The sequence below is a fragment of the Canis lupus genome, chromosome X, assembly GCF_011100685.1.
Source record: "Canis lupus familiaris isolate Mischka breed German Shepherd chromosome X, alternate assembly UU_Cfam_GSD_1.0, whole genome shotgun sequence".
In the NCBI taxonomy this organism is placed as follows: Eukaryota; Metazoa; Chordata; class Mammalia; order Carnivora; family Canidae; genus Canis; species Canis lupus.
The window spans coordinates 11,766,580-11,783,373 of NC_049260.1; the positions used below are offsets into that span (position 1 = coordinate 11,766,580).

The 16,794-nt window shown below is 47.5% G+C and overlaps 1 protein-coding gene across 2 annotated transcripts in view; it reads right to left on the reverse strand.

Annotated features, from left to right (window-relative positions):
- The window catches only part of PIR (pirin), a 105,566-nt gene extending 94,565 nt beyond the window's left edge, over positions 1-11,001 (reverse strand). The window contains exons 1-2 of one of the 2 annotated variants that reach the window (XM_038586874.1): positions 10,835-11,001; positions 9,091-9,217 (exon numbers count right to left, since the gene is read on the reverse strand). In XM_038586874.1, coding sequence (XP_038442802.1) covers positions 9,091-9,186 — 96 coding nt within the window. In that variant the 5' untranslated portion in view covers positions 9,187-9,217; positions 10,835-11,001. Of the gene's footprint in view, positions 1-9,090; positions 9,218-10,760 lie in introns of both variants that reach the window. The other variant, XM_038586872.1, reaches the window with a different exon arrangement.
- Between the last annotated feature and the right edge of the window lie 5,793 nt (positions 11,002-16,794).

Genomic DNA, 16,794 nt, shown 5'->3' on the forward strand with positions numbered 1-16,794 from the left:
TAAATCAAATCTTAAAATAAAGTTCCTAACATTCTGTAAGCATTCAGCAAGTATCCAAGGGCATGTCAAAGAAACGTGTGATCTGTATGCAGGATCTGATTGACAGGAGTGCTCGGATTCTCTACATTTTGACTTGGTCACCACCTCATTCACAACTGATGATCTTTTCGAAGTTTTGGAGCCAAATTTCCTTTCCTTCACACCGTTCCAAATCCTTTAGCAGCCAAATTCAGGTGACAGCTTCCAGGCTATTTCTGTTGATGTCTGAAGAAGGCCAGTCAAAACCTGTGGCCACCACCCCAAGTGTGTGGCACTCCCTCTATAAGGCTCCAGCTGTCTGGTGTTCTATTTAAATCAGGAAGAGGGACACCTGGGTGGCTCAGTGGTTGAGCATCTACCTTTGGTTCAGGGCATGATCCCGGAGTCCTGGGATCGAGTCCCACGTCAGGCTCCCTGCATGGAGCCTGCTTCTCCCTCTGCCTATGTCTCTGTCTCTCTCATGAATAAATAAATAAAATCTTTTAAAACGCTTTTTTAAAAATAAAAATAAATAAATCAGGAAGAACTGCACGTAGCTACCAGGAAGGTCAATTCTATGTGGAGAGGGCCAACATCATGCTTTGTTATGATGCCCCACTGAATCTAGAATAATTCTGTGTGTATAGGAGCTACTACAGACATCCCAAGTGGGACTTGAGTCAGGCCCCTAGTCACCCTTGTAGCTGGGTCTGGTCCTTTGACTGACTCTGGCTAATGAGAGGTAGGTAGAAGTCGCTGGGTGGGCCTTTCAGGGAAATCCTTTACATCTAAAAAAGGAGTGGACAGCTGGGACCTCTCCTTTTGGTCTTTCCCTTCTTGCTCCTCTCTGCGCCCAAGGGCAAGTGGTTGCTATTGCCCCAACAGCTGTCTTGGGCCATAAGGTGATGTACTGAGAACGTTCTAAAAATGATGAACTAGGGCAGCCTGGGTGGCTCAGCGATTTAGCACCACCTTCAGCCCAGGGCATGATCCTAGAGACCCGGGATCGAGTCCCATGTCGGGCTCCCTGCATGGAGCCTGCTTCTCCCTCTGCCTGTGTCTCTGCCTCTCTCTTTCTGTGTATGTCTCTTATGAATAAATAAATAAAATCTTTTTAAAAAATTTAAAAATAAAAATGATGAACTAAGATAGAATAAGCATAGGTCTCCGAAAAGTGGGGAGCCTTGAGGCCCACCCTAGACTGTCTACTTTTGGGTAGTCACACAGCTGAACCTGACCTTGATAGAAGAGTAATAATGCCTGTGGCGGCAGCCTGGAACCAGCTGAGATCCCACCCGCCCAACACCCAACCAAATCCCAGCCTGTATCAAGGCCACATGGCAGCAGCAGAAGGGAGAAGGCCATTGAAGGCCGACTCCAGTAGCTTAGACTACCTCCCGGTAGCACCTAGACAGGGACCCGATGGGAACGATGGAAAGGTAGAAGGAAACTGCCCCCATGTAGTCCAGACCTGGATCCAGACTCCCTTTGAATGGATTTGCCCTATGACTCTACGCCCCTCTACCATGACTCAACTTCCAGGGACCCTGCTAATGGAGGGCACCACCTAGAGGCTGCGTCAATCAGGACCGAGGTTAGTCAAGGTTATTTGATGATAGTAGGGGACTCTTAATAAATTTTTAAGTGTGTAATGGTATTTAAAGCTTTATAAATATAGGTCTTTTTTATCTTTTAAAGTTCCTATCTTTTAGAGACACAAACTGAAATATTTAAAAGTAAAATAAAACAATTTGCTTTTAAAATACCCTGAGTACAGGAACACATGGGGGGATATAGAGGAAACCAGGATGTCTGGGAGTTGATCACTGTGGATGTTGGGTACGTGGAGGTTCATCATACTCTTCTCTCTACTTTTCTGTGTTCAAAATTCTTCCTGACAAAACAAATACGTATAAGAGGGGGTCCCAGGAAAATCACTTTCCACCAAGGGGTGTCCAGCGGGAAGGGCAGTGGAGCACAGAGGCAAGTACAAAGGAGTAGTGGGCTTCCCTCCTGTTGGGAGCACAGACGAACAAGCCGCTCAAACCATGCTATGCAGTCACTCGAATTCCAGTTTGGCTGCCTCGGCCCACACAGAATTATAATGAACGGTGCGAGCCAGCCCCCCTCCATCTCTTCTTTATGTTCATCACCCAAAGGCTCAGTGAAAGCTTTGTAAATTCCTCTACTACCTCATTCACAGCAATAGGGAACATGTCACTTAGGGCCACTAATACCAAACACTGTTGTCAATTCTACACTAACACAGCTCTGGGTTCCAAAGTGTCTGAGGTGTTTCTTCAGAGACAAAGCCTTGCTGCAAGAAGTTGGAAAGGTAACTGCCCTGAAACCGGATGGGTGCTTTCCTTCTCTGCTGATTGGAAGGTTAGGGGGTCGAACTTTCTGACAAGCCGGTAGGGTGCACGGTACTAAAAAATATGGTGACAATGTAAATGGTCAAAAGTAGGTCCATGAGTAAGACAATAACTGGAACACGTCATTGTTATTTAAATGATGTTCATGAAGGGGGTGCCTGGGTGACTCGGTTAAGCGTCCAACTCCTGATTTGGGCTCAGGTCGTGATCTCAGGGTCATGAGATCGAGGCCCACGCTGGGCTCTGCACTAGGCACGGAGTCTGCTTAAGATTCTCTCTCTCCAATCACCACCAATACCAAGGAAATACAAACAATATTAAAAACTTATTATGAGCAGCTATAGGCCAATAAATTAGGCAATCTAGAAGAAACGGATGCATTTCTGGAAAACCACAAACTACCAAAACTGGAACAGGAAGAAATGGAAAACCTGAACAGACCGATAACCAGAGAGGAATTGGAAGCAGTCATCAAAAACCTCCCAAGACACAAAAGTCCAGGGTCAGATGGCTTCCCAGGGAAATTCTATCAAACGTTTATAGAAGAAACAATACCTATTCTACTAAAGCTGTTTGGAAAGATAGAAAGAGATGGAATACTTCCAAACTCGTGCTATAAGGCCAGCATCACCTTAATTCTAAAACCAGACAAAGACCCCACCAAAAAGGAGAATTATAGACCAATATCCCTGATGAACATAGATGCAAAAATTCTCAACAAGATACTAGCCAATAGGATCCAACAATACATTAAGAAGATTATTCACCATGACCAAGTGGTATTTATCCCCAAGATGCAAGGCTGGTTCAATACTCATAAAGCCATCAATGTAATAGATCGTATCAACAAGAGAAAAAACAAGAACCATATGATCCTCTCAATAGATGCAGAGAAAGCATTTGACAAAATACAGAATCCATTCCTGATCAAAACTCTTCAGAGTGTAGGGATAGAGGGAACATTCCTCAGCATCTTAAAAGCCATCTACAAAACGCTCACAGCAAATATCATTCTCAATGGGGAAGCACTGGGAGCCTTTCCCCTAAGATCAGGAACAAGACAGGGATGTCCACTCTCACCACTGGTATTCAACATAGTACTAGAAGTCCTAGCCTCAGCAATCAGGCAACAAAAAGAAATAAAAGGCACTCAAATTGGCAAAGAAGAAGTCAAACTCTCCCTCTTCACAGATGACATGATACTCTACATAGAAAACCCAAAAGACTCCACCCCAAGATTGCTAGTAATCATACAGCAAATTGGCAGTATGGCAGGATACAAAACTAATGCCCAGAAATCAGTGGCATTTCTATACACTAACAATGAGACTGAAGAAAGAGAAATTAAGGAGTCAATCCCATTTACAATTGCACCCAAAAGCCTAAGATACTTAGGAATAAACCTAACCAAAGAGGTAAAGGATCTATACCCTAAAAACTACAGAACACTTCTGAAAGAAATTGAGGAAGACACAAAGAGATGGAAAAATATTCCATGTTCATGGATTGGAAGAATTAATATTGTGAAAATGTCAATGCTACCCAGGGCAATTTACACATTTAATGCAATCCCTATCAAAATACCATGGACTTTCTTCAGAGATTTGGAACAAATCATTTTAAGATTTGTGTGGAATCAGAAAAGACCCCAAGTAGCCAGGGGAATATTAAAAAAAGAAAACCATAGCTGGGGGCATCAAAATGCCAGATGTCAGGTTGTACTACAAAGCTGTGGTCATCAAGACAGCATGGGACTGGCACAAAAACAGACACACAGATCAATGGAACAGAATAGAGAACCCAGGAATGGGCCCTCAATTCTATGGTCAACTAATATTCGACAAAGCAGGAAAGACTATCCACTGGGAAAAGGACAGTCTCTTCAACAAATGGTGCTGGGAAAATTGGACAGCCACGTGCAGAAGAATGAAACTAGACCATTCTCTTACACCAGACACAAAGAGAAACTCAAAATGGATGAAAGATCTAAATGTGAGACAAGATTCCATCAAAATCCTAGAGGAGAACACAGGCAACACCCTTTCTGAACTTGGCCACAGGAACTTCTTGTAAGATACATCCATGAAGGCAAGGGAAACAAAGGCAAAAATGAATTATTGGACTTAATCAAGATAAAAAGCTTCTGCACAGCAAAAGAAACAGTCAACAAAACTAAAAGACAACCTACAGAATGGGAGAACCTATTTGCAAATAACATATCAGATAAAGGGCTAGTTTCCAAGATCTATAAAGAACTTATTAAACTCAACAGCAAAGAAACAAACAATCCAATCATGAAATGGGCAAAAGACATGAACAGAAATCTCACAGAGGAAGACATAGACATGGCCAACAAGCACATGAGAACTTGCTCCGCATCACTGACCATCAGGGAAATACAAATCAAAAACACCATGAGATCCCACCTCACACCAGTGAGAATGGGGAAAATTAACAAGACAGGAAACAACAAATGTTGGAGAGGATGTGGAGAAAGGGGAACCCGCCTGCACTGTTGGCGGGAATGTAAACTGATGCAGCCACTCTGAAAACTGTGTGGAGGTTCCTCAAAGAGTTAAAAATAGACCTGCCCTATGACCCAGCAATTGCACTGCTGGGGATTTACCCCAAAGATACAGATGCAGTGAAACACCAGAACACCTGCACCCCAATGTTTATAGCAGCAATGTCCACAATAGCCAAACCGTGCAAGGAACCTCGGTACCCATCGAAAGATGAATGGATAAATGGATAAATTTTTAAAAAGATTTTTAAAAAATTTAAAAAAAGATTCTCTCTCCCTCTACCCCTTCCCCCCTCCTTGCATGTGGGCTCTCTCTCAAAAAAAATTTTTTTAACTGTGCATGAATTAATAATACCATGGGAAGTGCTTATGTTACCATGTTAAATGAAAAAAAAAATGACACAATGTTGTCTATTTTGTATGATCCCCATGATGTAAAATATACAACTATATGGAGACAAAAGGAAACACCCTCTGCCTTAATCGTGATTAAACCCGGATGATGGCATTAGGAATGATTCCAATGCGCATATTTTTCCTGAGGGTAGTGGCATACATGGGAGACCCTCAGAATTAGCAGAATATGGGGGTCTTTAAAGCATAGGTTTTCAGCCAGGGACTCTTACTTGGGTACCATGGATTGAAGCCAGGGCGGCTATAAACTTGGCTGGGAAAAACATTACATCTTTATTTTCACTGACCTCTAACGGAAAAATTTTTTCTTCCGGAATTTTTTTTTTTTTGTGGTAAAATGTACATAACAAAATTTACCACTTTAACTATTTTCAAGTATGTGGTTCAGTTTACACTGGTGGGCACGAGTCACCACCATGACCAGTCATCTCCAGACTGAAATTTAATACTTTAATCATGAATGCAAAGAACCACAGTAAATGACCAGGACCTGTGACTCTGTCACCACTAGAAATCAAAGCTGTTTTCATCTCACATGACAGCTGTTGCAGGCATACTGAACTACTTTTTAAAGACTTATGTAGTTATTTGGGGGGACGGGCAGAGGCAGAGGGAGAGAGAGGATCTCAAGCAGGCTCCACGCCTAGCACAGAGTCCAACGCGGGACCCGATCTCGGGACCCTGAGATCACAACCTGAGCTGAAACCAAGAGCCAGACGCTTAACAGACTGTGCCACCCAGACACCCTGGTATACTGAACTGTATTGTTCATGCTCCTCGCAGCTTTGAAATCAGGTAGTTATGTGACCTGCCACCAAATCTTGTTATTTAATGCAAAATTACTAGATTACAAATTCCTTTTGTAATATTGTGCTAGCCGTATTTCAATGTTTTCTTTTGTAATCCTATGTATTTTATTTCATGCCATTTAAAAAATATTATCCTGGAGCGCCTGGGTGGCTCAGTGGGGGAAGCATCTGCCTTCGGCTCAGGTCATGATCTCAGGGTCCTGGGATGGAGCCCCACACATCAGGCTCCCTGCTCAGTGGGGAGTCTGCACCTCCCTCTCCCTCTGCTGCTCCCCTTCCTGTTTGTGCGCGCTCTCTGTCAAATAAATAAACACAACATTTTTTAAAAAGATAAAAAACAGGGATCCCTGGGTGGCGCAGCGGTTTGGCGCCTGCCTTTGGCCCAGGGCCCGATCCGGGAGACCCTGGATCGATTCCCACGTCGGGCTCCCTGCATGGAGCCTGCTTCTCCCTCTGTCTGTGTCTCTGCCTCTCTCTCTCTCTCTCTCTCTGTGTGACTATCATAAATAAATAAAAATTTTTAAAAAAGATAAAAACATTATTCTGAGAGGAAACGTGTATGTTTCATCAGACCACCAATGGGGTTCACACACACACAAAAAAATTAAGAAACCCTGAGCAGATGTGTCCTGACAGATGGAGTAATTAAAGTATTAGTTACCTTCGACACACAATAACAATGATGGGTTTACTAATGGGTGTCCAAATTCTTTATAATTGTTCTGTTGATGTGGCCTAGTAGAATATGATTCCACATCCATCTGCATCTCCCCAACATCCACTGCGGATTTAGCCCTTTAGAATAATCCTGTTTGCATGTATCCCTTTGGAAAACAATGTCCGACACACCCCAAAAGATATTCACAGGTGAAAAGAAAGCTAATGGCAGAAAGAGTACGAGAATAAACGAGCCGATTTTAAGAAGAGAAACAAACTGACCTCATTTAAAAAAAAAAAAAGAATAAAGAATCCATTTCCCTAATATACTCCTTCCTTTATTCAAAAATATTTGGGGGGCGGGGCTCGAGGGAAGATGCTCAACACCACTCATTATCAGGGAAATGCAAATCCAAACCACAGTAAGAGATCACCTCACACCTGCCAGAATGGCTAGGATCAAAAAGACAAAAAATAACAAGTATAGGGAAGGGTGTAGAGAAAAGGGAACCCTTGTACACTGTTGGTAGGAATGTAAATTGGTGCAGCCGCTATGGAAAACAGTAGGAGGTTCCTCGAAAAATTAAAAATAGGACTACCACGTGATCCAGCGATCGATCCCACTTCTGGGTGTTGACACAAAGAAAATGAACACTAACGTGGAAAGAGATGTGCGCCCCCCTGTTCACTGCAGCATTATTCACAACAGCCAAGACACAGAAACAACCTAAGTGCCCACTGAATGGATAAAGAAAATATGATAGGTGTGTGTGCGTAGACACATGTGTGCAGGCACGTACACACACAATGAGATGTTATTCAGCCATAAAAAAGTGAAATCTTATCACGTGCAGCAACATGGGTAGACCTTGAGGGCATTCTGCTAAGCGAAGTAAGTCAGAGAGAGAAAGACAAATACCATATGGTCTCACTTACATGTGGAATCAAAAAATAAATAAATGAACCCAGCTCACAGACACAGGGAACACAGCTCAGTGGTTGCTGCCAGAGGTGAGGGGTGGGGGGGGGGGGTGAAATAGGTCAAGGTGGTCAGTCCAAAGGTACAAACTTCCAGTGATGAGATAAATAAATTATAAGACAAGGAAGTCCTCGGGATGTCATGTACAGCATGGTGACCATAACTAAGGTCATTGTATTGCATATTTGAAAGTTGCTAAAACAGTAAATCTCAAGAGTTCTCATCACGAGAAAAAATATTATAACTGGGGGTCCCCGGGTGGCTCAGCGGTTTTGTGACTGCCTTCGGCCCAGGGCCTGATCCTGGAGACCAGGGATCGAGTCCCACGTCGGGCTCCTTGCAGGGAGCCTGCTTCTCCCTCTGCCTGTGTCTCTGCTTCTCTCTCTCTGTGTCTCTCATGAAAAAATAAATAAATAAAATATTTTTAAAAAGGAAAAATGTTATAACTATGTATGGTGACCAATGTTAGCTAGACTTATCATGGTGACTGTTCTGCAATATATACAAATAGCAAATCAGTATGCTGTCCACCTGGAACTAACACAATGTCGCATGTCAGTTATGCTTCAATAAAAAAAAAATCTTTTTGGAATCTGGTCTGGTGATGGACGCCGCATTCCCTGGGCTAACCCCACCCTTGGCTACCTTTCTGTGCGAATAAGATTCTCTTTTCTGCAAGTCCCACGTCGTCTGTCATTTTCAAATAAAACTGCTCTGTCGTGCTGAAAGAAGTCTACCCACCTAACCTAAAACCACCTCCTATGAGAGAAGCCCTCACGTGCCCCCGTCACCACAGGACGTCCACAGAGTTGGGGGTCAGTGGTTTTTCCATGAACCCAAATCCCTGGCAAGGCTGATTGGCCAAGGGAGGGAGGTGCGGTGGAGACGTGACCCAAACCGAGCCAACCAGATGCCCTCCCCCGGGAATCTGGACGTGGGACCTAAAGTTACTGCCCGGGGCGTGCGTTGAACTGCAGGTGAGCAAACTCAGGGCTGTGAGGTGGGCGTGTTTGGCGACGTGCATGCTGAGGCTGGTAGAGGGACCCAGCACGGGACAAGGGAATGCAGAGGGGGGCAGAGGCACTTCAGCTGCATCTTGTGTGCAGGCAGGACCCCATACCCATGTTAGAGAAACCCCCTCCGGCCTGGGGCCAGTCCAGTGGGGACCCTAACTGCTAAGTTGAGAGTGGGCCCCGATGGGACCCCCATGAGGCAGCTCCTGATGGTCCCGGGCCCCCTCTCCCCAAGTTAACCCTCGGTGGCCCGCCAGTACCTTCTGCAGGAGAGCACGAAGCAGCCCCCCAACCTGCATACCTCGGGTCTGCCGATGCTCCTGCGGACCCTGGCTCCAACCCCCTCGGCCTGCTCCCGGCTCAGCACGGACAGGGTAACCTTCTTGGAGGGTGCCATGTCCACGTCTGGAAAGTGCTCCGCTGCCAAGCTGCAGACGGTAGAGGGCCAGTGGAGGACAACAAGAAGGAAAAATCAGGAGGGCACATCCAAGGGCTTCCAAATAAAGGATATTAAACTCAGGCCTGCCCAAAATATTAACAGCTGCCATCTATTGACTGCTTAGTCTGTGCGAGACCCGGGTTAGGAAATCGAGAACAATAACGTTGGTGAGCACGCATGAGCACTAATGTATTAGTGCCACTAATTGTCTGCAATCTCACGCAATCCCACAGCCATCTTTTACATGGTTTGGCAACAGCGTCTCTCCTGGGCACTTACTATCCTCTAAGGAGCATTTTATCTGCTTTCTTTCTTTCTTTTTTTTTTTTTTAAGTAGGCTCCACGCCCAAGGTGGGGCTCGAGCTCCTGACCTCAAGGTCAAGAGTCGCATGTTCCACTGACTGGGCCAGGCAGGCGCCCGTTTATCTGCTTTATCTCATTGAAATTTCTCAAGCTCCCCAACCTTGCATTGCCCCCACGAGGGAGGTGCTACCACGAGGCTGAGAGTGATTTACGGGGTGTTGACTAAGGGAACACAAAGAAAATCCGTGAGGTCTGTGAATCTCCCTAGAACACGTGGAATGGGGAGCCTGGGTGGCTCAGGGGTTGAGCGTGTGCCTTCAGCTCAGGGTGTGATCCTGGGGTCCTGCGGTCCCGCATTGGGCCCCCCGCAGGGAGTCTGCTTCTCCCTCTGCCTGTGTCTCTGCCTCTGTGTGTGTCTCTCATTAGTAAATAAATAAATAAATCTTTTTAAAAAACCATGTCAAAGATCTTGGCACTGAAAGTAATTTCGAGGGTCACCAAATTCAAAGATCCGTGTGCCCCTAAAGTTCAGGGCCAACTTTCGCAGCAAGAATGCCCTGAGCTTTGTCAGGAAGTCTTCAAGAGCAGGAAAGTCACCGAGGACATGCCCTTGACAACGCATCCTGTATTTGAGGCCCAGTCTATACTCCGCCTTTATTCCAAAAGACTTTTCTCTTTTGGGGGGCCCTGAGTTCTACCGAATGGAGTATCACAGAGCCAACATAATCAATCTGTTTCCCACTTCGAATGCTTGCAGACAGTGCCACGAAATCGCTAAGACTCTTCTTCAAGCGAAAGGCAATCCATTCCTTTCGAGTCCTACTCACACCAAGAGGGATGCTTTAGCGAGAAGCGCAGACTCCAGAGCCTGAGAGCCTGGGGTGCACCCCGGCTTCACAGGTGCCAGCTGTGCGGCCTCAGGCCCCTCGCTAAGCCTCTCTGATCTTCCGTTTTTCCCATGTGTCAAACAGGGGTATTAAGACTGCCTGCCTCCAAGGGGTGTCGTCAGCGCTCCGAGCGTCAGCTGCTGCTCCTCCGAGCGCTGTACTCGGCAACGCCCGGCCGCCACCCCCCGCCACTGAATACGTGCCCCCCAACCCCCGCGCCAGGCGATCAAGAAAGACTTCTAGGGTGCCGGTCAGTGGGGCTCAGGAAAGCGTTTACTCCTCAGAGCGGGACAGAACCGTCACCACCTGCCTCCAAGCGACTAGGAAGGGCTTCACCCCTACCTGCGCTCCTTCTGGGTCCTTCCACGCTCCCGCCCGCGAATTCCACGCGCGCCAACACCCGGCGAGGTGCTCACCCGAGCGCAGGGCTTTCGGACCGGAAAGCCGCCTCCCCCTTGGCCAAATGTCAGAGCCCTATTTAAGCATCTCCCGTCCCCTCCTCGGAGCCTCCCCGGGAGTCGGCGGCGGGCTGGGAAGGCGGGTCGCGCGCGGTGCTCCCGGGGGCCCGGCGGCGGGGGCGGGGGCGGCGCGGGGCGCGGGGCGGGGAGGGCGCCGGGCCCGCCGCCTCACCGTGACTCAGCGTTTCGCCGCCCGCGGCCGCAGCGGGCAGGAGGCGGGAGTCCGCGGGGCGGGGGGGGGGGGGGTCTGGGGGTGCCGCTCCCTTATTTCCTGGCCGCCCGGCGCCCGCTGCCCCGCCCCTGCCTGCTCCGGGCCCCTCCCGCCCCCGGGGAGAGGCGCGACCCCCGGCGTCGGGGTCAGGGTCGGGGGTGCTCGCTGGGCCCGGCAGGTGCGCGATCCGGGCGCTGTGGGTTCCCGCGGTGCCTCCGTCACTTGTTCGCTGCGCGACCTGAGGCCGGTGGCTCAGCCTCTCTGTGCCTCCCGTTCTTCCGCCGTCAACGGGGATGGGGATGCTAGACCAGCCTGCTAGGGTTGTGGGGAGAACGGGCCGAGCTCGGCGTGCCCTCTGCACCCCTCCAGCGTGTTGCAAAAAGAAGGCTGCTGTTCGGTACTTAAAGCAAAGGAGTAGGGAGAGGGAGGTGGGGGGGGGGGGCGGTAGGAGGGCCAAGACTCTTTTGCACCTGCCTAAAAAAGAGACACAGTCAGGACACCGGGGTGGCTCAGTAGTTGAGCACCTGCCTTTGGCTCAGGGTGTGATCCCGGAGTCCTAGGATCGAGTCCCGCATCAGAGTCCTCGCAGGGAGCCTGCTTCTTCCCGGGCCTACGTTTCTGCCTCTCTCTTTACGTCTCCCATGAATGGAGAAATAAAATCTTTAATAAAAAAAGAGAGAGACACACAGACAGACATACACACACAGCCTAGTGGGGACAGAGTTGGTGAGCAGCTCGGTGGTCGTGGAGCGCGGCGGGCAGGCGTGTGATCGCCCTCCCAGGACACTGGGGAGTGGCAGGAGCCTGTGAGCGGCTGAGATTCCTCACCAGGGTTACAGGCACAGCTGCCGGTGTCTCACAGAAAGCTCACTGTGTGACCCACAAAGGAAAGAAAGTGGCACTTCTAAAACAGGGACCAGAAAACTTTGTAAAAGGCCAAAAGGTAAAGGCTTTCCACTTGGCAGGCCACCTCCGAGCTCGGGGAGGACTGCTGCATCTCGCCTCCGGAGCAAGGACCCGGGGATGGCATGCAAATAAACGGGTGTGGCTGTTTCAATAAAACCTTAATTAGGGTTACTGTTGGGGAGGAAGGATTTCCTCTGCCCCTCCTTTAGCTGAATGAAGAACCACATTGACTGGAGACAGATGACCGAGTGGAAATGAAATTTCGTAAGGGCGGGGAATCCACACAGCCTGAAATTCCAAAGGCGCAGAAGCACCAGGAGGCTTATCTGGCCTCCTGAGCTCAGGTGAGGGGCAGGGGTGCGGGGAAACAAAGGGAAGCGAGAGCAGTTGCAAGGTGAGAGGACGAGCTTAGAAGACAAAGGTGGCCTTGGGATGCACTTAACTTTCTTAAGTAAAGAGGAATGTCTGTTGTAGCTCTCTTTTCAGTCCAGGCTCTCCTTCTTTCCAATGTAAATAGAGGCAGTTGACGGGGAGGTAAAGAACTTTTCCTGAACCTCCTGGGTTTTGATCTCTTTTAACTCAAAATAATCTTCAGGCCAAACTGGCCTGCGGAGTGGGGGGCGTCTAGGTGGCTCAATACTCTAAGCGTCTGCCTTGGGTTCAGGTCATGATTTCAGGGTCCTGGGGTCGAGCCTGCTTCTCTCTCTCCCAAATAAATAAATAAAATCTCTTTTAAAAAAGTGGCCCATCTTGAGGTGACCTGCCCTTGCCTCTACAATACTGAAATTTGAATTTCATATAATTTTCACTTGTCATGAAATATTATTCTCTTGCTTTTTTTTTCAATCACTTAAAAATGTAAAAACTGTTCTCAGCTCAAGGACTATAAAAACTAGATAGTGGGCCAGACTTGCCTGCAGGCCTAGTTTGCAGACCCCTGCTCTAAAAGCACAGGGTAGTAAGGGAACGGGGGACTTTGCCCCGGATTCTTTATGTGTGAGCGGGATTCAAATCCTTCCTCTCTACCTGATTCAAGGCTAATTGAGATAATGCACATGAATATTAAGTCCCATGACATAATGAAGTATTGTCACTTAGCATCTGAAGCCGCCTCCCAATTATATATATATATATATATAAAAAGAAGAAGAAGCACTAATCTCCTTTTCTGTGACAATAAATTTGCCTTTCCTGGAAAAAAAAAAAAAAGAAATATGGGCTCTCCGTCTGGCTCTTTGCAGTCTTTAGTAAATGCTGCTGCATTTGCTACCAAAAATGTCAAAATTTAGCCAATTGCCTGGGCCTGAAACTCAAGCTATCCCATCACTCTTCCACCTTACAATCCTGTGGATTCCACTCCCAATATCTCTTAAATATGATTGCCACGTGTCATCGCATCTGAGAGCCACTCCACTCTTCCAGCCTTCAGGCTTGCCTCTGGCCAATCCACTGTCCAATTCCCAGGAAAATGGAATAACTGCCTAAAACCTTCAGGGCCCTCAAGAGAGTCCTTCGATGTCTTTAATCCGGCCTCACTTTCAACATGCTGACACTTGCTCAAGGACACACACACACACACACACACACACAGAAGCACTGCACTCCCTCTTTCCACCTAGCTGACTTCTTTTAGGCTCCCAAATGTGCATTGCCCAGCTTGTTGGCTTGCTGTGCCTCTGTCTGCAACTTTCTCTCTCCTTGATCTGGCTTATCCGCATTCATCTCTCAGCTCGCTTTCCATGTCACTCCCGCTGGGAAACCTTCCTTCCTCTCAAGTCTGGGTGAGATGTTTGACATGGCAATTATTATGAGACAGGAAAACAGAAGGGGCCTGTGGAGGGGGGGGGGAACTCTGCCTTTTTGCTCCTTTTCCTGCTTCTGGTCTGGCTAGGACCCGCACCCAGGCCTTACACGTGCCTTAATGTACATCCTCCTTGTAAAGGTCAAGGAGTTAACAATTTCTCTGGAGTCTTCCAGCACAATCGATAACATCTGAGGGGTGACCTGGCAGGTTGTCAGGAATGGTTTCCAAGACCACTGACTCCAGAACCTTGATGAGGACACCAGATCCCTCGTCCTTGTTTGACCAGTTCCTGGAAGCCTGAGAGGACTTGTACACCAGACCATCATCTTCAATAAAACCCCAGACCCCCAAGCAAAGACGACACTCACTCTCCTTCCTTCCGAGTTTCTGAGCCACTGGGTATGTACGTGCACTCTCTCTACGTCTCCAATAAACTCTGTTCTCACTTCCTCTGGGCTCAGTGTTTGATTTCTATCCTGCACGCGGCCTGGGACCACCCCCACCCCCGCCGGGGCCCTGGACCCAGGCCAGCCTGCAACAATCACAACCACACGTTGTCGATCAGACCCATTGTTTGCCATCTTTTGGAAGATTCTGCTTTCCTCTGATCATGATACTTCCAACAGTATGTCCCGTTAGACATGTCTTCTGCAATGCGACTTTGATACTCCCTCCATCCCAAGTGGCTTTTCCTTCTCTTCCTCCTGAGTCTAGGCAGGGCTGGTGGTTGCTCTGACCAATACCATACAGTGCAAGTGACACTGTGCCAGTTCTGGACGTGGCTCTGAGATGGCCTGATGGCTTCTGCTTGCTGCCTCCTGGGAGCAGCTGCCATGTGAGAGGAGCAATGGCTCTGAAACCACCTTTCTGGGAGACGCCCATGCCAGGCGAATAAGACATGAACACCCAACTGCATCTTTCCCAACTTCCAGGCCCACAGAACTATGAGCAAAGAAAAAGCGGTTGCTTTAGGCCACTCTGCTTCTGGGTCATTTGTCTCGTGATACTAGACAAATGGAAAATATACTTTCATGCAAGAGGAGAGGAGGTGGGTTTTTAGAGCTCTCTGGACTAAATAAAAAAAACACTCTTATGAAGATTTACTCTTTTAGAACGTGGCTGTGTCCATTTAGATGTTGTTACCAAGGTGACCAGCCACCCGGCAAGCTAAAGGATTATTAAACTTGAGAGAGCAAAAGTGGCATGCTCCAGGCCATCGCAGTGACCCTGGGGGTTCAGGTGTCCTGAAAGGCTCCTCTGTTACAAGGAGCATTTACAAGGAGAGCTTTGCACTAAAAGGAAGCAGGAGAGAAGGGCCTCACTGTCCGCTGTTACCCACTTCCATAGTAGAGTTGCAACACTCTTGGGGACGCTTTCAGTTTATCACCTTTTCAGAGTTTCCTCTGGGACTCAGAACACCCTCCACCTCCGAAACCGAAACAGGAGCCCAAGCTTCTCTTTCCTCTTGTCTTTGAGAGGCCGGTCATGGGTGCAAACTAAGTCCGAGGCTTGCGTTGGTAGGGCAAGGCACGGAACTCTCTTTGCAGACCCCGTGCAGGAAAAGAACAGGGCTGAAAAGCTAGGAGACCTAAACTGAGGACAAACCAAGGTCAGAGAGGGACAAGTGTTTTCAAATGGAATACGGGGCATGGAACGTTCCGCTAGAGGGGCCCACTTTGGAGATGAGAAGTGTGACCCTGTATGTGGAACTTGGCACACTTTTCACCCTAGTCATTGGCCATCCAGATGGAGGTGTCCAACAGGCAGCTGGACATATTAGTGTGTACTTAGATCACCAATGGCCCTCAGGCTCCTGGGAAGCATAAAAAAAGCTCTGTGCCAACATGACAGCAAAGAAAGCCTTCCCTAAATGATTCTAAGTAAAACCACTATAATATTTAAAGGCACCCACATTGTCGACATACTTTATTTGAACTTTTTCCTCAATTTATTTTTCTCTTCTGTTTGACTTATTGATTTTTCTTCTCCAAGGTACATTTTATGTAAATACACAGATATCTTCTATATTTCATCATTTCCATGTTCTCCTCGTAGCACGCAGCTCAAAAATTCTTTCTCACAGATTGGTCAGGTATTGGTAATCTGCCTCCCAGAGCATTGTAGCGGCCATTCATTAAATGACAAATGCCTTTGGAATATTCCAAGTTAGGGATTCAGACTCACCAAACCTAGGAAATCCATCGGCTCCAAATCAGACACTGAGTGTTTTGTAAGCATTAGTTTACAAAGGTCATTAATGTGCTGGTGGTTGAGGACATCCACATACATCCAACAGAGATGAGGATAAGTGACTCCCACTTCCACCCTCGTGAGAGCAATCTGCACAGACCAGGTCTGTTCTAGCACCCAGGCTTCTGACCCAGAAGCTACATGTGATCAACCATTGATTGCATGAAACTCAGGACTGTGTTCCTATCTTTCCCATGGGTTTTTGGCAGCATTCCAGAAAAAAAACAGCTTATGACCCTCTCTTTTGAGCCACAGAAATTTCCTAGAATTCAACACAAGCAAAATGGTCTTGGCCCTGAAAGGCTGATTCATCTCTGAACCAAGGAAGTAGAGAAAGGTGAGTGATGCCCCTGATACTTACCTCAGTTACCCTGCTAACCTTACTCAGTTTCTGGCTTTTATGTGGTCGTGTCTTCTGGGTAAATGGAGACTGCTTTCAAGACCACAGAATTGGAGTTAAAATAAAAGGCTAATTTGACTTAACCCCTCTAGGTAATTAACGTTAGGATGCTGAAGTGTTCCTGGATGAGGTGTACTGGTGTCTGCAATTTCCTTTGAATGCACCAGAAATAACAACAATGATCAGAGTAGTAGTAGCAGTAGAAGCAGTAAGACCAATAAAGGAGGATTGATGGATGGATAGAGAGATGGATAAACACATACAACAAAGCAAGTAGAGCAAAATCTAATTGCCCAATCTAGATGGCAGGTGTATGGGTGCTCGCCGTACAATTCTTTTACCTTTCC